We start from the raw sequence: 26,760 nt of genomic DNA, 5'->3' as shown, positions 1-26,760 counted from the left end.
CCTGCAAATCTGAGGAATAGATCATTATTTTTGTCATTGTAACCTGCCTTCTTATTTGCCTTCCTTGCCCTTGACTTTGCAGCAGAGAGGGGAAACTCATGGCCTCTACCATAAATACACATGGTAACAGCAGTCAAGTAATTTTATATTTTTGGTAGGTAAGTCATTCAGTCGTGGCAATGGAATGGCTTATTTTTAAATGCAGTGTTTTTCTTTCAACTAAACTTAAATTCTTTTTTTCCATCTGATTTAGTGTCTGTATCATTCTAAGGCAGCATAAATTTAGCACAACTTTGTCATTTTACCAACTTGTTAGAGGGTTGTAAAGGTTTCATTCAGTTTACTTTTAGCTTTTCGTATGAAATGGACTATAGGAAGTCTTTAATTTACAGTATAATGTGTAATTAAAGACAGACCCAGTGTGCTGGCCTGTGGGTTGTAGCAGGGATCATGGGAGAGAGGAGGTTTGGAGCATTGATTTCTAATCTCATTTTAACGTGACTGGAAAGGAGAAACTTCTTTGGAAAGTAGATGAAAGCATGGACTAACTCCCAAACACACCATGAAATGGAAGAAACCCGGGTTTATAGCATCCCCATAGAGGATAGAAAAAGATATCTTCAGTTTTCCAGAAGAGACATCCATGTGGATAACTCATAATTTTCAATGAGTAATTAAGAGTAACTGCTATAGATGACTGTCGTTCATTGCAAATTAGTTCTGATTGATGGGGAATGCCGCTTCTACATATTTTTATGTTATAAAATTAGTTTTATATGACTTCTTTCATTTAACTCTTTTAATCCTCTCCCTTACTCCATTCTTTCATTATCCTTGGGAATTTATTAGGTTTTTTATGGTTTGGGTATCTTTACTACTATATTCAGTTGACTACTTCTGTGTATACCCTAGGTTGAGCAGAAACAGACATTGGAGGAGCTGTGGATGGGGAGAGGGCACTGGTAGACACTAGTAGCAGCCTGTTGTATAAACAGCTTATAATTAATTTGACCAGTTTCCTATTGATACTCAGATTATTTCCATTTTTAAATTTCAAATATTCTAGTAAATGTATTTACACTTTGTTGTTTTTAGTAAACTTTATTAAGCAATAACATATATACAAAAAAGTGTACATTTTTGTAGCTCAGTGATAAATGGAACAATAAATAAAGGTGTAATCAGCACCCTAGAAGTCCCCACAAACACCTTTCCAATTATCACATTCCCCACTAGGGTAACTTCTGTCTTACTTTCTAATACTGTTGATTCAATTAGCCTATTTGAAATGTGTGTAAATGGAATCATATCATATGTGCTCTTTGGTATCTGGCTTCTTTTTTGTTTAATGTGTATACTTCTTTTTTTTTTTTAAGATTTTATTTTTCCTTTTTCTCCTCAAAACCCCCCAGTACGTAGTTGTGTACTTTTAGTTGGGGTCCTTCTAGTTGTGGCATGTGGGATGCCGCCTCAGCATGGCCTGATGAGCTGATCCATGTCCGCGCCCAGGATTCGAACAGTGAAACCCTGGGTCGCCGAAGCGGAGTGCAGGAACTTAACCACTGAGCCACACGGCCAGCCCCATTGTATCTGGCTTCTTTCACTCACTGTACTATATGTGAGGCTCCCATTTACCTGTAGCAGTTCATTTTTTATTACTGTATAATAGTTTGTTGGGTGACTGTACTATGATTTATCCTTTTTATCATTGATGAACCTTTGGGTCGTAACCTATTTTTTGGGTATTACAGATAGTTAACCATGTGTTTTCATGAACAAGGCTATACATACCTATTGGGAGTAGCACTGATGGGCATGGGGTATGCATTTTTGCAGCTTTACCACCCAAACACTTTTCCAGAGTGGTTGAAACTGTATCATACTCCCACCAGCAGTCTGGTTATTTTTAAAAAATAACTTCATAGAAGTGAAATTTGAATAAAAGTAAATTTATTTTAGGTTTTGAAATATAGTGCTGAATTTGTCCTCAGGAGTACTAATTTATACTCCACTGAACACTAGGTTTTATCCAGCTCTTTCATCTTTTCAATTTATAGTGAAAAATGTCTGACTTTTAAGCTAATGAGTTGAACTTTTTATATCTTAATTTTACTCATTTCAATTTTCTTTTTAACTTGGCTGTTCTGACTTTCCTTTGTTGTGGTGTTTCTAATTTTGCTTATCGCTTTGTAATAACTCATTTTTTAAAAATTCACTTTTTTTGTCATATGCTATGTTTTTGTTCCTAGTTTGTCCTTTGTCTTTTTTTTAAGAGCATTTTTTTATTTTTAGTATTGGCCCTGAGCTCCCATCTGTTGCCAGTCTTGCTCTTTTTTTTTTCTCCCCATAGTCCCAGTACATAGTTTTATATCCTAGTTGCAGGTCATTCTAGTTCTTCTATGTGGGATGCCATCACATCATGGCTTGATGAGCGGTGCATAGGTCTGGGCCCAGGATCCAAACAAGTGAACCCCGGGTCACAGAAGCAGAGCGTTCAAACTTAACTACCACGCCGCCACCAGGCTGGCCCCTCTTTGCCTTTTAAAATATGGAAGTTTTGGGCCCGCCCGGGTGGTGCAGCGGTTAAGTTCGCACATTCCACTTCAGTGGCCTGGGATTCGCGGGTTCAGATCCCAGGTGCAGACATGGCACCGCTTGGCACACCATGCTGTGGTAGGCGTCCCACATATAAAGTAGAGGAAGATGGGCACAGATGTTAGCTCAGAGCCAGTCTTCCTCAGCAAAAAGAGGAGGATTGGCAGAAGTTAGCTCAGGGTTAGTATTCCTAAAAAAATTAAAATATGGGAGTTTTAAATGTGTGAGCATGCTTGCATCTGCTAATCTTTTCATTTGTGGTTTCTGGCTTTAGTGTCATTCTTAGGAAGGCTTTTTTACCCCCAAGTTTTGTGTTTTCTTTGGGACTTCATTGTTTGTATTTAAGTTGTTTATTGGAACTGGACTTCTTTTTTTTCCACTAACACAAGGGTGGGTTTTTTGTTTTTTTAGTTTTAAAACAATTATGTTGTACTTTCATTTGTTACATTAGCGTGAGCTTTGGTGTGTTTTGCAGAGTGTCAGAGGGTGACTGGTCGGGAAAATTTAGTACACCAAAGCATGGATGCATGTATGTTGTCATTTACCATGAGAATTGAAGCCAATTTTCCAACATGGATACTAGTTGAATCCTTTCAGTGTGGACTTTATTAAAGTAGTTAGTTTTCATTTAGAAAAGAATGAGATCAAATTAGTGTAGACTAAATTATCTTATCTCCAGTGGATGCTGTTCAAGGCTCTTGAACAAGGACTGTGCCAAAAATACACCTGACCTCTTGCTGTGGCCTGCAGGACAGAGGATCTTAATTTTGAATATTTAAAAATACACCATTTTTATCTATTTAAGAGATCATTTCAAAAAATTTTTGGCTTCTTTCTCTTTCATATAATAGTATATGTAATTAATATAATTTGCACTGCTGATTAAGAAAGATGAGGTAGGTCTATCATATATAATTGTTGTTTTTTTGAATGTTACAGTGGGATTTCAGAGCTCCCCAAAGCCCCCACCACCTAAAATTTCTATTAGTAGAGTCATTTTTGGGTTAGACCACAAAGCAGAGACATAAACCAGATATTAGACCAGTAGCCCTCTCTTCTGATGTGGATTTGTTTGGTTTCTATAATTGAATCTTAGTATCTTAAAGGGGTTAGAGTCTCAGGGACAGGTGAGTTTTTGAGGAAGAGAAGACAGAAGTGTTGCTTCTCTGTGATTAGAGCCCCAGAGCACACTGGAACCTAGAGACCAGTCTAAGGGGGATGGAGGTTTGGGAAGGAGGGGAATAGAGTAGGTGAAAATAATACTATAGACAAGATTAAAAAATTCTTTTACTGGTCTTTTGCATTTGGCAGTACTACATGTAGCAAGGTTGTATCGCTAATTATTTTGATTATTCCCTAAGCCAGGGAGAAAATTGTGAGGACTTTACTTAGTAAATCCATAATTTTAGGAGCACAGCATTTCCAGTTGAGGAGAATCAGTGTTTTGCCGACTATTTGAATTTGACTAAAGGGAATACTGGATTTATGTTAAAGGCTCATGGGGATAAAGTTGGGGAGGAGAGAGTACAGAGGGGAGAAAAAACTAAAATGAAGGTCCTGTTTTTCATTTATATATATATAAAATGCAGTCTTACACATTTTACATGTTTAACGATTTAATCCTCACAGAAATCCTATGAAGTGGTGTTTTCCTGATTTGCCAAGAAAGAACGAGGCACAGGCAGTGAGTTTACATTACTTTATCTAGGCTCACAAACCCAGTAAATGTCAGTCCTGGGCCGTGAACACCAGTCTTTCTGAATCTAAAGCTAATTCATGTTCCTTTCATAAGAGTACATGTTGCCTTCTAGATTACCAGAATTATGTATTTTTTATATTTTATTGGTTTCATAGCAAGTGTCGGTGACACTTTAAGTGGCATATCTTGGGGATGTCATCTTTAGTTCTTTCAGGTAATAGAAAGCCTGTGTAATTTCCTTTACCTTCCACCTTAGCATTGAGAGTAAGCATGAGGTCACGATCCTGGGAGGACTCAATGAATTTGTAGTGAAGTTTTATGGACCACAAGGAAGTAAGTACACTTGTTGGTATGTGTTCTATTACAGTGTTTTACTCTCTTCCTTCACAGACAATGAGAATATCAAATACAGATGGTGGTTATGTATAGTTTTTGAAAAGTAAATTTAATTGAATTCTAGAACCAGTGAGGAAGTCTTGTTCTTATCATAATTTCTTTATATGCTTTTCTCTTTTATCTCTATGTGACAGCATGAAACATGGATTGTGAATTCTGTGTTTTGTTATGGATGGCCACATGGATGGTTTTGGGAAAATGTTTTTTGTTTTATTTTTGTTTCTGTTTTTTTGTGAGGTGGGCATGGGGTAGATTGAGATAAGGAGGCTGTTATTTACAAAATAATTGGATAGTGTTTAATACTTTAAAGAATCAGGTAAATTTGTGTGGGGGGTGGGGAATGAATCTTTGCTGGTTTTCTTTTTTTTTTAAAAAAAAGATTTTCTTCATTTTTTTTTTTCCTTTTTCTCCCCAAAGCCCCCCCGGTTCATAGCTGTATATTCTTCGTTGTGGGTCCTTCTAGTTGTGACGTGGGACGCTGCTTCAGCGTGGCCCAATGAGCAGTGCCATGTCCGCACCCAGGATTCAAACCAACGAAACACTGGGCCGCCTGCAGTGGAGCGCGTGAACTTAACCACTCGGCCACGGAGCCAGCCCCTTTGCTGGTTTTCTAACTGTAGATCTTTTAAAGAAAAATACGTTAATCTGAACAGAGTACCTACTGATTTGTAAGAGGTCCCTGAGTATTGAAGGAATTAATATGCAAGGTTTTCAAAGGAGATTAGGATTTAATGTTTGTTACCCTCAGATTTATTTCCTAGTTTGAATACAGAATTCTAATGTTTAACATTTTTACTTTTATTTCAGCACCATATGAAGGCGGCGTATGGAAAGTTAGAGTGGATCTTCCTGATAAATATCCTTTCAAATCTCCATCTATAGGTATGTAACCACCCAGCTTCTCTCCTTAAGAGAGTTTCGAAATCAAAGAAAAAAAGAAAAAAAAATCCTACATTTGTGGGAGATAATTCCAGCAATGGTTATTTAACTAAATTTTTCCCCTTTTTGCCTTTGGTTAATTAATCAGTGACTTTTTGAGGGACTTCCATATCATTAAATATACCCTTTGCATGATTGTAATGACTATAACCCCAAGTTTTTCTCTCTTTCAGGGTCAGATTAAACAAGCAGTTTTAAGGACTACTGTTCATTCGGGCTATTAGTAGTAAAATAATGTATCTTAAATTTCATTTTAAATGCCGTATTGTTGGAATAAATATCATATAGTGTCTATTCTAATTCTGTCATTTAAAAATCCTCTCTGTATCCTACTTGGCTTTTGTTCAGCCCAGCTCTGGATACCTAGCAATGAAATGATCCTTTTCTGTTCTCTCCACTCCCCGTCTTTTTAGCCTTCTAAATAACTAAAGAAAGTAGAGTAGAAACCTCTGTGGGGTTGTGTAAAGAGGTACTTTTTCCTCACCTTCGTCTTCCTTCTGCCATAATTGGTGATATTATTAACCTGTCACCCCCCCTTAAGGCACTTAGTGACAGTTTAGGTATTTTACCATCGGGTGCTGTAGAGGTATATCTGAAGGGTGATATCTTTAAATATTTTGACATTGTAGAATGGTAGTAATTTAGCTAACTAAAGCCAACTTTTAAAAATTTCATTCTGTCGATTTTAAAATAGTATAAAATACTGATTTCAAAAAAGAAGAAGAAAATAAAATTGGGATATATTGAACAGTCTCTGCTGGTCACACTGGGCCTCCTGTTCAGAATTGCCAGAGTTCAGACATCTTGCTAACTGCCGTGGGCTTGTCTGCAGAACTAATGCCAGATCTCTTGGAGTTTAGATGTTCCCCTACCCCGGAACAGAAAGGGTTTTTTAAAAGAGGTGGACCGAAGACATTCTGAGCTATATGTTTTGATTCTAGGCCCCCACATTTCTGTCTAGAATAAATAACGCAGAAAAGTTAGGATAGTCACAGACTAATTCCCAATCAAATGCAGTAGGCTTGCCTCCAACATAGCTGTTTTACATGCTTTAGAGCTTTATGTATAAAAACACTACCGAGCATTTATCATTCCTTCTTAGGCTGGGAACTCTTAGTCTCATTTTAAGGATAAACTGATGATTTCCTCTTAAGGCCCCTTAGGTAAGGTTTCTAAACTCAGTAATCAAGAAGATACTTTATGGATAACTGAATTGGAAATTTCCCCATTGCTTCAAGGGCCTCTGAGTTTTAGAATTATTGGATGGTGAAACAGGAAGGCACCTGTGGGTGTTGCGTCTTTGAGACAGTCCCCAAGTCTGAGACTTAATACCTGTGTAGTTGGGGCGGCAGCCCTTGCCCAGTTCCATTCCAGGGAGGTGGGATGTAGGTTTCACTCAGTTTGGGAGGGCTTTTCTGTTGTGTGGTGGTTCCTTGTCCCCCCATTTATCTCTTATCTTTCAGATATTTCTTTCTATAGCGGTATCTTCAACTTTTATGTAATTATGATCTTTAAACCTTTACAAACGGAATGTCCAAACCATATAAATTCATTCAAACATATTTCATAAATACCTATTTACTTAAAGACTAGAAATTGACATGTTAATTCTAGTTTTGTTCCCCTTGATTCCTGCCTAGTCAGGAACCTATAGAAATGCAATTACATATCCTGTAGAAATGTAGTTATTTCTCAAACCTTGTCTTAACATATTTTTCCAGGTAATATCATTGTTTCATCGTAACTTTCAAAATAAAAATATCTAAACTTTAGACATTGTTTATTTGTTAACTAATGACACAACAGAACCCTATGCACTTTCTTAAATTAATGATGTAATATGAAATTGGTTGGGACAAATGACTAAGCTAATTTAACTTCTTCATAATTTTTCCTTTGCCTTTCTGTGTGCTTTTAGAACTTGGCAATACCTGTGAATGTGTACCATCTTCTCTTAGGGAAGTAGATCTAGTTGAAATATTTGTACAAGCTGTCCTTGTTTCCTCCAAAGGAAGATTGCATAAGAGAGTTTGAATCAGTTGTGTGGGGTGACCCATTTTCAGGTTGTCAACAATGTAATTACTGTTGGAGTGTGCTTTAAACATTTTGAGAGGTAGTGGCTCACTTAGAATAGGCAAAGTTTCCTTTTTGAGCTGTACAGATAGTTGTAGAATTATACAGAAAGTTAAGAGAGATAAGATAAACCCAACCTCAACATTCTTTTAAATCCTGCCTTTATAGTATTTTGGCAGGTGTACCCTTCTTCCTGAGACAAATTTGGAGCTCTTAAATATTAAGATGTGCAAATTTAGATTAAGCACATTTAATGTTAGATCTTGGAATTTTTAAATATATATGTATATAGACTTTTTTGTTTGATGTTTCTATGTGTATGTATGTATATTTTTTGATTGTATAAATGCTGCATATCCACAGTAGGAATGTAAGAATGTCCAGGTGAGCAAAAATAAAGAAAAATTAAAATGTCTCATAGCCTTATCCCTCAATGGATATCATTATTTACATTCTAGTGTATGTACTTTAAAACATTTTCCTATGTATATTTAAGTATATATTCAATATAATTTGACGTGCTCATCTTTGGGATATCCTCCAAATATAGTTTTAGAGAGTTTTCAGTAGTTACATGATTGCATGAAGTGTAACTAAAAACATCCTTTTAAAAACAGTTTGCATCTTTAAATAAATGTTTTTTTCAAAATAATAATAAGGCTTACCTCGAATCCTCTTTGGAAAGAGAAGGAATATAAACAGACACCTTGGGAGGTTATGAACTTCCTCTTACAATGCCATCATTGTTTCAAATATCTTATGCTCATCTTTTGGAATTTTGCATTCTCTTTGACTATCATAAGTGATGGCAAATCTTGATGCCTTGAAGCTGAAGATAAATTTTTGAAACGGCTACAGGTCGTTTAATCCCAAGGAATAAGATGAATAGAAAAACTGAGTAACATCAATTGGAGGGTAAAATGATATATGATTGTGAAATTGACTTAAGTTTAGGCACTATGGTTCTCTTGTAATCTAGCCCTATGGGCACTTTCAAAGAAGAATTATAAAACTCTTTTAATCAATTGTAACATCACTGTAATATTTGCTTAGTTTTCCAGAGATACTGCTTTGAAATAAATCATACTGAATCTTTAAGTTCTGATTTATTTGAAAGTTCAGACTTACTTTTATCTTTTTCATTCCGAAACTTTCCTAGAATGCTTAGCAGTGCTGCTGAGTGTCACCAACTGTGTAGAGTTAGGAGAGAGTGATAGGTCAGTGGACTGGTTATCAGGAAAGAGTGGTTCTGGCTTTGGTTCTCCTTGACCATGCGAATGATACTCATCTGAACCGTTGTTTCCTCTTCTAGAAAATGAGATTGGGATTAAATGAACTCTGCATGTTTGATATTGACCAATGCATTAAGTACTCAGGTTATATGGCATTCCACTGCATAATTAGGAGGGCTGTATAAGGCTCTCACTAGTTAGAAGAGAAGGTCAACATAAATAAAATGCTGCATATACTTTAGTGACAGCATTTCATTGCTTTTTAGGAGAGGGGTGAGTCAGCGCCTCAGTCAAGGAGGAGAAAGTGTATGAAGGAGATACATTTTTACAGGGGAGATTGTGTTTCATGTGTTGAGAATATAGTCTTTACAAAGCTTCAGAGATGTGAAGCTGCACATAAGGACTTTAGAAATACTCCTTCAAAACCCCAAGTAATCCCCAGTCTGTGGAGATTTTGTTCTATGCAAAGAAGTTGCTACAGAGACTGTCATATTCCATACTTTTCCAAATTCACAGTTTTCAGCCGTTACACATGTGCTCATCTATTAAGAGAAAGCTTTTACCAGTCAGAGAAAACACAGACTTGCAGTTGCTGTGGGGGTGAAATAAAGATGAATGATATCATGTATAAAGAGAGTAATTGAGAGCAGTTTTTTTTTTTTTTTTTTGAGACAGTTTAGCCCTGAGCTAACAGCTGCTGCCAATCCTCCTCTTTTTGTTGAGGAACGCTGGCCCTGAGCTAACATCCGTGCCTATCTTCCTCTCTTTTATAAGTGGGACGCCTACCACAGTATGGCTTGCCAAGCGGTGCCATGTGTGCACCTGAGATCCGAACCAGTGAACCCTGGGCTGCCGAAGTGAAACATGCGAACTTAACCGCTGCGACACCGGGCTAGCCCCAAGAGAGCAATTTTTTATAAAAATAAAAACTAACCAATAAGCATAGGATACAGAATGGTTTTATGTCTAATCCAAAGAATACAGATTAGGAAATGAGAGAACATATGATTTATCAAATTGGCAGGTTAAACATTGCTGGCAAAGGTATTATGTAGGATATAGCCAACCTACCAGTATATGTTGATCAATAAAGATTTCATACTCTTTGAGTGATTTTACTTAAAAAGTTATCTTAAGGAAAAATTCAGAGATGTACACTAAGATTAATGTACAGAAGTATGTAAATTGCAGTTATTTCTAAAACTTAAAAGTTGGAAGCAACCTAAATGACCCAGCAGATAATAAAGTAGTTAAATTACAGTACATTTTAATGGACAAAATGTTTTACAGCTATTACTCATGTTTTAAAACCATCTTTTTAAAAAAACACAGGAAAATGTGTAACTTTATATAGTGTAACACTAATTTTTTCCATGAAAATTCCAAGAATGAATGCCAAAATATTGAATATGGTTATCCATGGCTGTTAAGGGGGTTGAAAGCATTTTTCTTTAATTTTCAAATATTCTACAGTAAGTTTCCTTTTATTATAAAAGTAAATATTTTTAAATGTATGGCAAATGCATGTCTTTTGAATGTCCCATCTATATCTTTGAGTCTACACTTTTCCAGTCTTTTGTTCTAGAAGGGGCCAACAAGCTATCCTTGGCTAGAATTTCTACCTGGTAGCTTGCTAAGGGCCTACTGGCCCTCATATTCCCCACCAGCCTCCTTTCTTTTTTCCTTTCAGTTTTAGTTACATGTGTGTAAGTGTATGTATATTGTTCTTTCCTTGGTCTTTCTGCTTACGGTTTAGTTTACTCTATCTTGGGTACTATCTTTACACCTTTATACCTAACTGTTCACTCCTTTTCTTGCTTCCCTTCTTTTCCTTTCTCTTGGGCTGTACCTCAAGCATTTCTTCCCTACTTCTCTTTTTAGCTTCCACTTGTGTTCCCCTTGCTCCATTTTTCTTTTCATATAAACCAAAAAAAGCTCCTGCTTATAGCTAATAATAATAACAACAGTAATACTCTTGATAAACCTAAGCTAAGGGGAAGACATCTTCTAGTAAAATACAGACATGAAGTATTAGATTTAAGGCTTTCAGCCTCTAAAGTTTTTGAAAGTACTCTGAAGTCCCCTTCAGGATCTGCGGTAGTCTTCATTAGATCATACCTACTTTACTTAAACACTCGCATTCGAGAGAAAATTAAGTTGTCATTTTCTCTTATTTTTTAAATGATTACTGGCTAGTATATTAACAGAACTGCATTCTACTAATTTCAGATAGAACTAGAGAGTATTTTAGAATCTTCTGTAGGTAACCTTAAGACCAGACTGGGAACTATGTTACCATGTATACTTTTTTTTAAAAATGGGAAACTATGTTCTATGATCCAGCCAACAAGTCTAGAAACTAACTTTTGAGATACTGCCTATATATATCAACATATTAACAGTGAGGAGGACCCTCTCCCAGGAGCAAGCTGTATGCACCCTGTATCTGGATTGCAATTTGATGGTGCCAAAGCTGAGCATTTGAGAGGAATGGTTGGTTGAGAACAGGATTCTGGAGGGATTGCTTAATGGTTTGCTGAATGTTCATAGAATGGCCAAGAAGAAAGCCAAGAACATTCTGCAGTGGAATTTGATGTCAGTAGGATATAGCAAGAGCTAGCCAAGTCCCATTGAATAAATGAAGACAAAATGAAAAAGTCATGAACAGTAACAATAGTTAGAATACTCTCTTGAGGTATACCAATAGTGTTTACAATTAGATCAGACTATCATCTAAAGAGGACGGTTTGGGTCATCCTGTTCTGAGGGAAACTAAACTAGATAACCTGTCAGAATCCCTTCTGAATCTTCCAGTCTGCTGCAGATTCTTATTTGAAAGATACTCTGATGATCAATGCAGCATATTCTTTTTACTTGTACCAGCGATTAATGGAAATGATTTAACCTTTTTCATTGTCAAAATAGCAAACTCTTCTGACATTATAAATTTTTTATTTCACATAACCAAAAATTGCCTCACAATGTTTTTGGAATGGAGTTCTGTAATAGGATACGACTAAACTAACTATAGAGCTTAGAATAGTTACCGTTTTACTCTGTGTCCTCCTAGATGGAAACATTATACAATTACTCCCTCAGGAACCGGTGTGACTTAAGAGGGTAGTGTTTAGTCAGAGGTGGACCAGGATTTGGAGTAGAGAGGAGTGTGTCACTTATGAGAGATTTGGGGTTAGTTGTTTAACAAAGGGCTACTTGGACCACTGTATTTCCACAAATAGGATGAAGTCTTAGACTGAGGAAGCAAAATTCCATTAAGAGCACCTATATATTTCTCTACTGTCATGACCTTGAGTTTGAATTTAGTTCCCATCTCAAACAGTTATATAATTGCTACTGTGTGGTGATCTGTATCTTTTGAATTCCAATAGAGAGAAACAAGGTTATAGTAGGAAAGTTTTGGAAAAATCTTTTTAGATAATGCTATGAGAACATAAGCAATTGTTAAAAGCTCTCTTTTTACTGTTCTGAAAATGAAATTTTTCAGGATGGATTTTTTGAAAGATTATGTCTGGCAGCTGAGGCAGAACCTTCTTTCTCAGAAAATGGTTACATCTTACTAATCAGCTCCACAAATTTATTGGATACCAGCTGTGTGCTGGGCATTATTCTAGGTGCTAGGGATACAGAAGTGAACAAATTGCTCTCTTGACCCTTATATTCTTTGTGGGGAGAAGATAAAGCAAAATTTTAAATGTCTGATAGCTTTATGCAGAGAATTGATGTGATAGGATTGATACAACAGCTACCTTAGATTAGGTGTTCAGGACGGGCCTTTCTGACAAAGTAAATTTAAGCTGAGGTATAAATGAAAAGGGAAAAAAGAGCCAACCCAGATCTTCCAAGATCAGAGATGAGAGCATTCCAGGCAGGAGAAATTCTAAGGGCAGAGACCCCAAGGCAGATAAGAGCTTAGCGTACTCAAGGAAGAGAAGGCTAGGAGGCTGGGTGAAGAGTCAGATATGAGAGAGGATCCAAGTGGTAGGCAGGTCGAGGTGCCATAAGGCTTGTAGGCCAGGTTAAAGGGTTGTGTTTTATTTTTAATGTAATGGAAAAGTCATTGAAAGGTTTTAAGCATGTTTTAATGATCACTCAACTGTTGTGGAGAAAGAATAGAGGTACTGGTGGTTTAGATCAGGATGCCAAGGTTAAAAACTCAATGTAGATATATGTTGCTTTGAAGAAATTTGGCTACATTAAGGAAAACATACAATTGGTGGTGGTACCTGAAGGAAGATAAAAGGAAGGTTCTGGGTTTTATTTCTTAAATGGGAGATTCTGAAGAATGTTTATGTGCTTGTTGTGGGGAGTTGTCCAGAACAGAGGTCAGAAGAAGGATGGAAGGAGCAATTCTGTCGAGACATTTGAAGGGACAAGATCAGAACACAAATAAAGAACTTGTGTTTGAGAAGGGTGAATATTTGAGTGAGCTGTTAAGGCAGGAGAAATGAACTTGTGTGGAAGGAGGATTTTTTTGGGAAACATGAGGTATCCAGACACTTGGCCCCCATTTTTCAAAGAAAATGGGCAGAGCTGTTAAGTCAAAGTGAGAAATGGAGGAGCAAGGGGAATGGGAGATTTGCAGAGTAATGGTAAAATGGACAAGTCCTTGGAGAATGGGGGAGCAAGTTACTAGAGAAAGGAGAGAGGAAAATTATAGGTGATGTTGAGTTGAAGCTTAAGGAATCGAGAGGCTTGGGTGTCGGGAGTGTGGTCTGTATGGGTGATAATGTCACTAAAAATGACAGGAGCTGTGGGGGGAGAGACTTGGGCACCAGGTGCTGAAGTTCTCAATGATAGAAGCAGCCTGTGGTCAAATTGGCCTTATTAATGAAAAACCTGATGTTAGTAGTCTATGATATCTAAATTCATTCACCTTCATCTTGGTATTAGCCATAGTGAAAACAGTTGTAGTTAGCTTTCCCTTCCCCTCCCCAGACCACCTCTAAGGGTAGCCTTGCCTTTGTACATGCTTGCTTCCATCACATTTGTCTATTTCCTTCTTGAAGCTGGCTTTTGTCACTTTTAATTCTGCCTTTGGCGATTCATTGTTATAAAATCTTTCCATTTACTATATAAAAATTCCATCTAACTTGCTGTTTAGCTTAGTTCCTACTTTGATTATAGTAGATGACCTCCAGCTTTTGAGCTGGTTATTAATTCTGACATCTTTTTGGCATTGGATCCATTCCTTTTTTCCCCTTTAGGATTGGTATCATAATGAAAACATGTATTCTTGGCTTCCTATTTCTTTAGTTAAACTGAGATTCTTTTAAAAACAAATAAGAGTAATGTCTTAGTTCCCTTTGAAAAGCTTGTTCACACAGTTGAAGATTTGTTCATGTTCCTGGAATGGTGAAAACCATATTGCTAAGGAACTTGAGAGATTATATCATCTAGTTGCCTCATTTTAAGGATGGTAAAAATGAGACTCAGGAAGACAGAAATATATCACTACTAACTAGTTGCAGAGTCTGCCTTCTGGCTTCCAGTCTAGAGTTTTTTCCCCTATACCAAATGCAATCAGAATGGTCTTTTTAATAATAAATATTAGAGTGACTGTATTTTCCATTTCTGGTGTGATGGGGTAGCTAATAATATTGTTGAGTGCTTACTGTGTGCCAGTTACTAGTCAAATGCTGTTCTAGATATTAATTCATTTAATCTTCAGGACAGTCTTATGATATGTAAATACTATTATTTAACCTAGATTTATGAATAGGGAAACAGAAAAGCAAAAGAGATTTCAGTAACTCTAGCTTGCCCAAGGCTGACGGGAGCCTGATCTTTTAACCATGACTTTGTTTAATAGGAGTGGCAGACTTCAGATTGGGTCTTGCAGTTTCAAGTCCAGTGTGTTCTATACTTTACTGCCTCTGACTGTGAATATAAATACTGCGTGATTCAGGTAGTGTGGTTATATGAGTGACCAGGAGAGTGAAAGATAAACTATGGAAACAGCAAAGAGATTCCAAAAATGAAACTACAGGAGAGTAGATTTAAGGCTGCAGGTTTTGGTTAATCCTCTAGGTTGATGGAAGGGTTATGCTGTTGAAGGATAATACTTCACCTTTTCTTAGTTATAAATGAACTTTTCTTATCCATCCAGCCCATTCCTCAGATTCCATATATTCAGAGAGAAAGGAAGAAACAGAAAAGAGGACCCCTTGTTGAGTTTAGATCTCCTAAACACACACAGGATCAGTTCAGAAGTTCCCATGGCACAGGGCATTGAGAGTGAGCTCCTTGCTTGGTTCCTCACCCAAGAAGAGACCAGTCAGGTCCATCTCTCCTGAGTAGGAAAGGCTCAGCTCTATGAAGAGACTTCTGCCCGGGTGCAGGCTGCCACGGGCTGGGCCTGGCTGTGTGAGGTAAGACGAAAATCTATCCAAGTGTGCACTAATGCACAAAGCTGGAAGTATGGCTGTCACTAGTGAAGCTGGCAGCATCCCCACCCCTTTTTTAGCTGGAACACCCCAACTCTGGTCACCTCCTTCATGCTAGGAATGGAGATCCAAGTTACTGCCCTTAAAATATTTATAGTCTGAGATACTGCTGTGGGAGATAAGATTCAATCTTTAATAAATATATTTTAAACAATTATATTCACTTTAAAAAATAGAATGAATCAGTTTGATTCTGAATGGTCTACTTTTTGTAAGCATTTGTCCTAAAATAGAATATCAGAATATTCTATTTAATGTATTCATTTCCTGTTTTCTCATAGGAATTCATAAGCTTATAATTAAATTGCATCAGCCACAGCTGCCTCAACCATCTGTAATCCAGGCTCATTTTATCCCTGGGATAGAGCTACCATTTTTGTCTTTGGCACTTCTCACCTGTTTACTTTAGGGTGGATTTACCTCGTTTCATGAGTCACTTGTTTGACCTCTCATTTCTTCAAGATTATTCTGAATGGAATTTCTGGATAGATGACTGGCTGTAGATATTTCATTCTATCCACAAATTTGATCATTAAAAAGATCCTCACAAATAAAGGAAACAAAGGTGAAAAATACTATGAATTTTTGCCTCTTTTATTTACATATTGACCCCAATATCAGAAGTTACTTGAAAGTATGTACAACTCTGTACAGATCCCTCCTGGGATTGGACACACAAACAGGCTAAAATAAAAACTAGTTTTCAGCATGACTCGGCATGATATTATTTACTTTCTCTGCCTATTAGCCTATGGGTCAAGAGATTTGTTTTTCTAGAAGCAGTTGAGTATTGGAGTGGAACAAACGAAAAAGCATGGCATATTTTTCCATTTTAATCATTTATGCTTTTAGTTTTTAAGATACATAGTTTTGTTTCAGCCAAGCACAGTTTGGATTCCTCCTCCACAATTATCTATCACCTGATTCCCTTTTGCTAAAAGATAGAGGGCAGGCAGTGAGCTTTTTAGCTAAACATTTGTTCCTGTTGTCCCCATTTTTTTTTTTTTTACAATTGCCTGAGCCATGCTGGAGAATAATTGTTCAAAAAATTTAAACAAAGGAGTTCTGAATTTTATCCGGTCAAATCACTGAAGTAGATATTAGAAAATGTCTGGTAGTGAACAAAATCTTAAATCACGTAGATTAAAAATGACTTGCTGCTTCTACTTATCATGTTTCCATAAAAGCAGTTTTCAAAATATGTTCTCCTAAAATATCTTCAAAATAGTTCCTGGTCAAATGGAAACAAGTGTTGGGAAAATTCTCTTGTTGCAGACATATTCATTAGTGTGGTGATAGCATTGCCAAAAGGAAGGAAAACATGCCAGGGCAAACACGCTCAGTCCTGAGAATGTTCCTTCTCTGAATTCCTAGCCTGTTCTTTCTCAGTCTCCTCCCCTCCTTGCCCAGAAGTTGCATTGTTGCCATCAGTATTCAGAATGTGAATGGCTTTGCCAGAAGTGCTGTCCGCAGCTTGTCCAAGAACAAATGTAAAGGAGGTATATATGCTCCTTTCCATTTATTTGCTTTGGATATTTTTCTAACAATTGAAAAAGCCTGGTGTGGGAAGAGATCATTGTAGTCTGGAAATTGTTTTTTTGGTAGGATTGGTCTGACTGTGTTTGTTCCTCAGAGGCAGGGTTATAAACTCTGTTTCTGCCTACTGTAGAATAGTCAGGGCATTTTGTGTCTCCTTGTGAATTAAAGTGACCTGCCCAAGGCCTGCAGTTAACAGCAGAGTTGGGACTAGAACCCAAGTCCCTGTTAGTACTTTTCTCTTTCCAGTCTAATTCTGCCTTCTATCTCAGAGCTCAGTAGTGTGTTATCCTTAACAGAGGCCCTGGGGACTGGGCTGCAACCCATTTATTACTAAAGAATATGTCTACTAAGTCCTTTTTGGCCCTCTCTATTTTGTGCTCTTGGACTCAACCAAGCCAAAATCTAGATTTTGAAAACAGTGTGGAAAGGATATTGATTCCAAATGGAATCTCGTGGCCTTGTACAAGGAGGGAGGCACCATAATCTTTCAGAGACAATTTTGATAAACATTTAAAGCTTTTTTCACCATAGCTGTTTTCTTGATTTACATGTCTGTGTTTCCCTGTGACATCAAATTATTGAAGCTTCATTCTTACTGTAGGAAGACAGCTCATTCCATTTTACTTGAGATATGCCATTCCCCGTTGTTCTTCCCCCAGCACTGAGGTGCTGTGACCTGACTGAGCTATTCCTCTAATTAGTCTTTTTGGGGAAATAAGCCTTTTGTTAAAAACAAAAAAACTTAAAGAAGGATTTGTATATATCTCGGTTCTAGCTCTAGTCTAAGCGGCTTCCCACTTCACTCAGTATGAAAGCCAGCATCCTTAATAGGGCCTGCAAATGCTCATCACCTCTCTGACCTCACTGCTAGTCTTCTGCTCCTTATTCACTGCACGTCAGTTTCACTAGTCTCTTTGCTGGTCTTCAGACACATCGAGCAAACTCCTGATGCACTTTGCACTTGGCTGTTCTTGCTGTGCAGACACTCTTCCCCTAGATACTGAATGACTCCTCTCTCACCTGTTTCGAATTGGGTCACTTTCTCAGGCCCTCCCTGACCATCCTATTTAAAAGTGCAGCCCCCACCCCAGCATTCCTGTTGTGATTCTTTGCTATATTTTTCTCCACAACACTTGCCGCCTTCTAACTTAGCACTGATGTTCCCTAAAGAGCTCTCCAGGTGATTCTTACCTGTAGCCAACATTGGGAACTTTAGTTCTTAATTGTAGCTTCTTTTTAAACCATATAGTGGCTAAACATTAATGTTTCCCACTCGTTTCTTGGCAGTTGTGACAGCAGTATATTTCTCTATGTAACTATTCTTGAGAATTGAGTGCCTTATAACCTGGAAATCTGATTTTTTGTAATGAATTTGCATTATTTAAACAGTATTGCTACTGTTAATTTTTTATTTGAAAGATTTTCTCAACTATTAAGACTATACATTATAGAAATTTGGGGAAATCAGAAGAGTAGTGGTAGAAATAATGGGGGAGTCTCTCAAAGTTGACTACCATTGACACTTGTTTGTTTCCTTCTAGCCTTTTTACATTGCTGTGATCCTACTTCTTCTGGCACAGGGGTGGTGGGTGGGGTGGGGTGATGTGATTTTAAAAGTATAATGGAGAAAATATTCCCACGACTGGGAATTAAGCACTGTTAGCATGTGTACATATTTACTTCCAGTTTTTTTTTTAATCTATGTGCACACTTTAAAAGAATGGAGCAAATAATACACAAGCACGTTATCTCTTTTTAGTATATGTATTGCTGAAGTGAGCACTATCTCTTTTTAAAAAGAATATAGTTTTACAGATAAATTTATCTTTAATCACCTTCCCTGTTCTGTTCCCCATTTCCGTCATGACCTTGGCCCTTCAACCTCTCTGTGATAATACTCTTGTAAGTTAGGTATATGTTGGTCCAATACAGTTTTGTATGCTCGTTACCATAGAGGATATGTGGTGTTGCTTTGTTTTAGTTTATCTAAATCGTATCATGCTGTAAATGTATCATTCTGCAACTTATCTTTTCCTCAGCTTTGGCTGTGTCCAAGTTGATACATACTGACTTAGTTCATTACCTTGGCTGTGTAGGGACTCCCAATATATAGATGTACTATAGTTTCTCTAGTCCCTTGTTGATAGGGTTGAATTTGGTTCTTGGTTTTTATAAACAATGCTGCATCAAATATCCTCACAGGTCTTCTTGGACACGTGTATTAGCGTTTTTCTAGGGTTACGTAGAATTTTTATCCTTTTTCTCTTAAAATTAAGACACGAACGTTTCCATTGTCTTAGTATAATCTCCTGATAAACACATACCTCTTAAATCTAAACTTTGAAATGTCTTTAATTTCCTTAATGAAAAATTAATATGGTAATGGGACACAAGGCTTTTCTTTTTGCATTTAACCATTGCATGGGCTCTCTTGATAGTAGTAAAACATTAAGCTATTTTAACACAAAGGATTAAAAAAACAAAAATTAGAAGCATGATTAGTACTTGTTGGAGTGGCTAGAGCAAGTGAGAACTAGAATACCTAGGATTTTGTATTCTTTTTTTTTTTTTTTTTGAGGAAAATTAGTCCTGAGCTAACATCCATGCCCATCTTCTTCTACTTTATATGTGGGATGCCTGCCACAGCATGGCTTGATAAGTGGTGCGTAGGTCGGTACCTGGGATCCGAACCAGTGGACTCTGGGCCACGGAAGCAGAGCGCACAAACTTAACTGCTGCACCACCGGGCTGGCCCCAGGATTTTGTCGTCTTATCCCGGTTTTATAAGTCTAGAAAAGTTTCTTAGCTTTCTGGAAATGACCTTTGTTGCAACTCATCCTTGAGGATCCTCCTTCAACGCCACTTCTCTGCGTCTTTCCTGATGTCGTCCTCTTCCCATACGTACCCCCGGTGACTGTATCAACTCTTTGTGCACAGTGCAGTTATTTCTTCATGTCTCTTGTCCCACTGCTTCAGTGACTTTCTTGAGAGTAGCATCTTATTTTTGTACACTAAACAAACACAGTGGCTGATACGGAGATGGTGACCAAATATGTTTTAAATGAATGAATGAAAGAGAACATGTGAGGTGGGAGGTGAGGGAGGGTGGGATTGGGACATGGTGATGGTCACTTTAGGAAGGAACTTGAATTTATTGAAAGTATGGAACAGAATAAGGAAGTCTTAAATGGAAATGAGGTGATAAGGATGACAAAATGACAGCTTTGACAGTGGATTTCCACTTTAGAGTATTGTCATTTGCAAATATACAAACTGATTAAATCATTGGTTTTAAGTTAGAAAATAATTTCTCCTTGAAATTTCAATATCAGTGTATTTGTTAAAGTCTATACTTGTTTTTCTAGGAATGAATTTTGAAAACTTGAATCCATGACAGATATAGCCATCTTAAAGATTTTTTTTTGACTCTTTGCCTCATTTTTTGGTTGCCCCAATTTTAATCAAAAGTGGGTTTCCTGGAATGAGTAGACTAAACTTAAGGGAAATATTTTGGTTGCTGTTGTTATGAAATCCTTTGTGGTTTGGAAGCGGTGCTGCTTTAGCATTTCAACAGCTTCATTCATGTTCCGTACACAGTGTAGCAGAGTCATAGCAGTAACTGAGCTTCAGAAGGAGAAGTTCAAATGCAGAACCTACAGATTTAGAGACTGAACAATAAAACTTTAGGAGGGCAGTCAGAGTGCCTTTCTTAAGTTTTATCATGGCACTAGTTATAAACCATTTAGTACTATAAATTTTCTTGGCAAGTACCGTCATAGCTCAGAAAACAATTTCTTTTAATGATTATTTTGTATAAGCTGCATTGATCTCAAAGGTAGCTCATTTGATTAATAGAATTCTGATGTATTTTAAGTAATTGACACTGTCAGGAGAATGTAGCCTTATCAGTAACCAAAGATCTAAGATTGAAAATAATGAGTTATGGGTATCATCACCATTTTCCAGTACTGAAACTATTTCCAATACTGAAATACTTTAAAACTAATTGTTCTCTGGATACTTTTTGCTGCTAATTAACATCTCTTTTTACAGGATTCATGAATAAAATTTTCCATCCCAACATTGATGAAGCGTAAGTAACTATTTAAAAACATTTAAATCTTGGCAGCACCTGCTCTTGATTAGAGTTCATCTCTCTCTCCATTATTAAAAAAAAGCCTCAATTATCTTTTTGGATTTTACCAGCAGATAGAACTGTATGAATGGTCACTTAGACTGTAGAATCCCAGGAATATGATATTCTAAACTACTTAGTTCAAATTCTACTATTGGACTGCATAGTTTTCTCTGTTGTTAGGAATGAGTCCTTCATTTCCCTTGATATCTAGCTAGCATTTGTAATATTTCACATCTCCATTCTCTTTGTATGGACACAATTCAGAGACCTGCTTTCAGTATACAGATTTACTATTTTCAGTCCTTAAAGTATTTCTCAGTTCTTGAGAGTAAAGCAGACGTGAATGACTGTAGTTTCCTTTAAGTTGTGAATCTTAATTAGCTCTTCTTTCCTTCTATTTATTAGTGATATTTTAAAATGTGATACCATTGCCTCCTATTTTGTACTTCTAGTGCTGTTTAGAATGCATACTTATTTGTTGTGCAGTTTTTTCTTATCGTGGCACTAAATTTTGATATTACATGCATATACACACATGCATACATATGAGGTATTCTGAACCTGATGTGAGTAGGTTGTATACATACATCATGCCCTGTTGTCCTTTGATACTTCTGTGTATCAGTCGTCCTAACAAGGATGTTCTCTTATGTAACCACAGTATAGTCGTCAGATTCAAGAATTGAATATTAATCCAATACTTTTTAATCTACTGCCATATTCCGGTAATGTACTTTTTAGCACTTTTTGTCATTCAGTGAAGAATCCAGTCCAAAATAATGCATTACATTTAGTTGTCATCTTTCTTTAAACTACTTTAATCTGGAACAGTTCCTCAACTTTCTATAAAATTGACATTTTTCAAGAATATAGACCAGTTGTTTTATAGACTGTCCCTCAATTTGGATTTGTTTGATGTTTCCTTATCGTTAGATTGAGAGTATGCACTTAAGGCGAGAAAACCACAAAGTGAGATTGTGTCTTCCTCGGGGTATCCTGTTTGGAGGCACGCAGGTCTGTCTGCCACTGGTTACCAGTGTTAATTCTGGTTTCTCCATTGTAGATTGACTGTTTTTCCTTACAATCTGTAAGGAGATACTTAAAACTTTGTATATATTCAACTCTTCATCATACTTTCCCCAACTGGGATTCTTTTTTTTTTTAATGATCTATTAAAAGTATTTTTCTTGATAAATAAAATTAGTTGCCAGATACATGCAACTAACTTCCTGATTTTTAAAAAAATGCCATTCTTTCCATCTGTTTCAGGTCAGGAACTGTGTGTCTAGATGTAATTAATCAAACTTGGACAGCTCTCTATGGTGAGTTTGGCCATGGAATATTTTTTAGAGATGTTGAGACACTGCCTAAAAAAATGTCATTTGGCTTTTCTTCTCTGGTTTAAGATGTTTTGTTGGGAATGGGAAGGGATTTTGAAGGACTGGATGGGAAAGTTTGATCAGTGAAAAAAATATTTTCTCTTAAGTACAGACTCGAGTTTAGCAATGGGAGTTTAAAATAATCTTGTGAGATTCTGAAATTAAGGTATAGTGATATACATATGCAGACATACAAATATATTTGCAAACATTTTATATATGTGTGTATTCAGAAGTACATAGTATGTATGTTTATCTGTAAAAACTTTTAGTTTTGGAAAAACTCTTAGGAATGTCCTTATGAAATGAAATGATGTTTCTTTTAAGAGGTTAAGAGGTTTGGGGGATCATCTGTTTCAAAGCCCCAAGCTTCGTTATGAAGTGAATAATTCAGCCTTACCTTTGGTGCTGAAATTGACATCTCTTAAAGATTTTACTTTTCCTTTCTCTCCCCAAAGCCCCCCGGGTACATAGTTGTGTGTTTTTAGTTGTGGGTCCTTCTAGTTGTGGCATGTGGGATGCTGCCTCAGCATGGCTTAGATGAGTGCTGCTATGTCCGCGCCCAGGATCTGAACCAGCGAAATCCTGGGCCGCTGAAGCAGAGCACAAACTTACCTGCTGGGCCACGGGGCTGGCCCCCTGAAATTGACATCTCTTACAGTGAATCAACAATGAATTGCCTAGCTCTGCAAAATACTGTGCTAAATATCATGGAGAGGTATAGGATTATCAGTCTGTCTCACCCTGAGCTTGTAACTTGGTTGGGGAGCTAAAAATATTTTAAAATATATTTAAAGTCAATTAAGGTTACAACAAATCAATCTGTTTATTCCCTGACATGTCTAAGTCCTCAGGCGTCACAGACTCTCCCTGCTCTCATGTCCCCACCCCGTGAAGCCTCCCTTTGATACTCCAGCTGAAAGTAATCTCTGGCCACTCTTACATCTTATGGCTCTTTTTTTCGGCCTGCTTTTACTTTCTACCTTGTGTTTGTTGTTTATGCCTACATTTTTTGTACTACTAGATTATTTCCTGCTTAAGGGCCTTTGGGGTGCGTGTCCAATTTGTCTTTTAAGTCTCAGCACTCCTAGCAGAGTGCCTCACACCACTGTGTTTGAAAGAATGAGTGGTACAGACAGTGAACATTTGCTGAGAGGTACAAGAAGATGGGGGGAAAGATCACTTTAGGCTGGGGTTAACCAGAGATGGCTTCCTCTTGTTGAAGAGTTGTGAGACCTTTTAACAGCTTAAGGTACTTAAGACATCTTATTCCAGCCACAATCTGCCAGTCGCCTTGCCAGACATCCTTGTAGTAGGATGGTGCATGAGAATCACTGAGGAAGGTTTGTCACCAGCAGCACACAATTAATCCATTTTCTTTTCTTCCTCCTAATTCTGCCGTTCAAGAATCATTTCCTCTGCCTGGAGTCACCTTCCCTGGTCTTTGTTTGGCTGACACCTTGTTTTCTCACCTCAAACATCACTTCCTTAGAGAAGCCTCCTTTCCTAGCCACTCTGTCTAAAACAACACCCCTCCATAGCACAGCACCCTGTTTTAAAAATCTGTCTTTAAAACCAGTATTTGTTTATTGTTTGTCTTGTCCTGTTAGATTGTAAGCTCCACAAGAGCAGGGACTTCGTCGTGTGTGTGCTTATGTGTGTGTGTGTGTACACACACTTGTATACATACATATATGTATACACACATATACACACACACACACACACACACGTACCCAAAACAGTGCTTGGTGTACAATAAATGTTCAAATATTTGTTGAATGAAGGAGTGAATTAATCATGCCCAGTACTGTTTAACATGAGAGTGTTAGGGAAATGACAGCTTGTAAGATGAGGCAGTAAGAAGGAGCATATACTGAGGTTGATTAAGTGGATTCTTTTTCAGATGGTTTTTTGGTAAAAATGTCTCATGGCAGTCTGCCTGGAATATCTGATGGACTGCATTCACATTTTAGAAATGTACATAACAAAATACGGCAAGCTGGTTCCAATTACAGTAAAGTAAATTGGACTTTTAGTTTAGCTAATTTTTTTGCTATTGACCAGAAAAGCTTCGTGGAAAAGGTTTGCTGATTCTCAAGTACCTCACATCTTAGAACAGATTTTTTTCTTAATAACAACAGCTTTATTGAATTATAATTCACATACATAAAATTCACCCATATAAAGTGTGTAATTTGATAGTTTTTAGTATATTCACAGTTATGTACAACCATTACCCCATTTACATCATAGAACATTTTCATCACCTCAAAAAGAAAATCTGTACCCTTTATCTGTCACCCCCTTATCCCCCTAATCCCACTTCCCCAGCCCTAGGCAACGGCTAATCTACTTTTTATCTCTATGGATTTGCCTATTCTGGACATTTCTTATAAATGGAATTATATAATATGTAGTCTTTTATGACTAGCTTTTTCCACTTCATATAATGTTTTCAAGATTCATGCATGAAGCATGTATCAGTACTTCATTCCTTTTCATGGGCAAATAATATTCCATTGTACAGATAATCACATTTTAATCCATTTGTCAGATGATAGACATTTGGGTTGTTTCCACCTTTTGGCTATTATGAATAATGCCTTTATAAATATTGGTGCATAAGTTTCTATGGGGGCGTATGTTTTCGTTTCTCTTGGGTATGTACCTAGGGGTGGAATTGCTGAGTGATATGGTAACTCTTTGTTTAACCATTTGAGGAACAATTTTCCAAAGTTGTTGTACCGTTTTACATTCCCACCAACAGGTGTATGAGGTTCAGAACAGACTTTAAAGCAGAAGGCCAACATGACTAAGGTTTTATCATGTCTGTAAAATGTTAGGATATGTTCTTGCATTATCTTGCAAAGCATTTAGTAAGTAACAAGAATTAAACCACATTGATCAAAGTGAACTTTGACTTCAAAATCAAAAGTGAGTCAAAATCAAATGAATATTGATTTACGTGTGTATGAGTTATCCTAAGTGTTCCATAATACAAGAGCATGGACACACTAACATTACAGGTAAGTTCAAGAAACCAAGAAGAAATATTTTTAGAATATAGTCAAAAGTATACTCTGCATGAGAGAATTGTTTTGACATTTTGCTCAAACCCAAACTATTCCTCAAGAAAATTCAACATTCTTTCATAGAAAGCTTTAGGAGCAGGTAAACCAAATTTATGTAAAAGAATTGGTAGAAAGGGTTTGTTCAAATGACGTTAAATTTTCTTTTAGAGTTATCTGATCTTGAGATCTAAACTGAGTTTTTATTACAAACTGCTAAAGCCTCAGGCATTGAAGGTTAGTTCATAATTGTGAATTCTGAATCAGTCCATTTCTTGCTGTAATTCTTGAGAGAATCTTAGTTCAAGGGCCAAAAAAACCACCTAATTTAATATGAAACAACTAAGTGGAGAAAGTTGACTTGTTAACACACATATTTAACTGAAAAGCAAAAAGCTTAGCCTGGCAACCAAAACTTGTTTCAACACCTCTACTATATATATAATATGGTAAGGAGCAAGGGGTTACTTGTGAAATTTCCTGCAATGAACTTTGCCCCAGGGCGGGTACTATGCAATGTAGTATAGTAGCAATTCCCGGTTGAACTTTCAGATTTATACTTATAACTTGATAATAAACAATGTTCATGTTTGTAGCAAATTTAGTCCTCTATTCCACCACCCCCACCAAAAAACCCTTGATTTCTTGTATCCCATTTGACTCATTGCTTCTGTTCTCATCCTGTTTTTCTTTGCCAAGTGTATGTGCAGTTTGTTCATTCAGAAGCTCAAAATTGGTGTAACTGTAGTTTAATCACCCAGTAATTTTTAATTTTATATTATTTAACCTTGCAAGAGAGCTAATTATAGTGGCTAATATGGTTAATTTTGTGAAGATGCTTGTCATCAGTATGAAGTTGTCTATTGAGTATGAAGTTACTATTGTTACTCTTGTGACATTAAAAGAAAGTAACAGATGCCATCACACAATTGATTCATTTTAGCTTCCTGCATGATAGCATCTTTTTTTACATCCCTTCCTGCTCTTCCAGACAGCAATGATAAAAGCTCTGGAAAACTTAGAGTGCAACTAATGGGATCTGGATATCAGTTTTAAAACCAACTTTAATTTTAAAGACTGACGGAAGGAAGGTTCATTACGCCATAGGTAGCTTTTTAAGCTCCTTTCTCTTTTCCAGTTTTCCTTTTTACTCCAAGATATGTTTTATCCATAGTTGTCTTTTCAGCCCACACGCCTTGAAGCTCAGGTACCTTCACTGTAGTACTGCTTTAATT

General features: G+C 36.9%; 1 protein-coding gene across 3 annotated transcripts in view; it reads left to right on the top strand.

Annotated features, from left to right (window-relative positions):
• The window catches only part of UBE2H (ubiquitin conjugating enzyme E2 H), a 97,831-nt gene that overhangs the window by 51,845 nt on the left and 19,226 nt on the right, over nt 1-26,760 (top strand). Inside the window, exons 2-5 of one of the 3 annotated variants that reach the window (XM_046670507.1) lie at nt 4,551-4,627; nt 5,498-5,572; nt 20,991-21,030; nt 22,345-22,397. In XM_046670507.1, coding sequence (XP_046526463.1) covers nt 4,551-4,627; nt 5,498-5,572; nt 20,991-21,030; nt 22,345-22,397 — 245 coding nt within the window. The remainder of the gene's footprint in view (nt 1-4,550; nt 4,628-5,497; nt 5,573-20,990; nt 21,031-22,344; nt 22,398-26,760) is intronic. The other 2 variants (XM_046670509.1, XM_046670508.1) reach the window with 2 other exon arrangements.

Source organism: Equus quagga, chromosome 8 (genome assembly GCF_021613505.1).
Source record: "Equus quagga isolate Etosha38 chromosome 8, UCLA_HA_Equagga_1.0, whole genome shotgun sequence".
NCBI lineage: Eukaryota > Metazoa > Chordata > Mammalia > Perissodactyla > Equidae > Equus > Equus quagga.
Note: the sequence above shows the minus strand (reverse complement) of the source record. Positions and strands in the feature narration are given on the sequence as shown.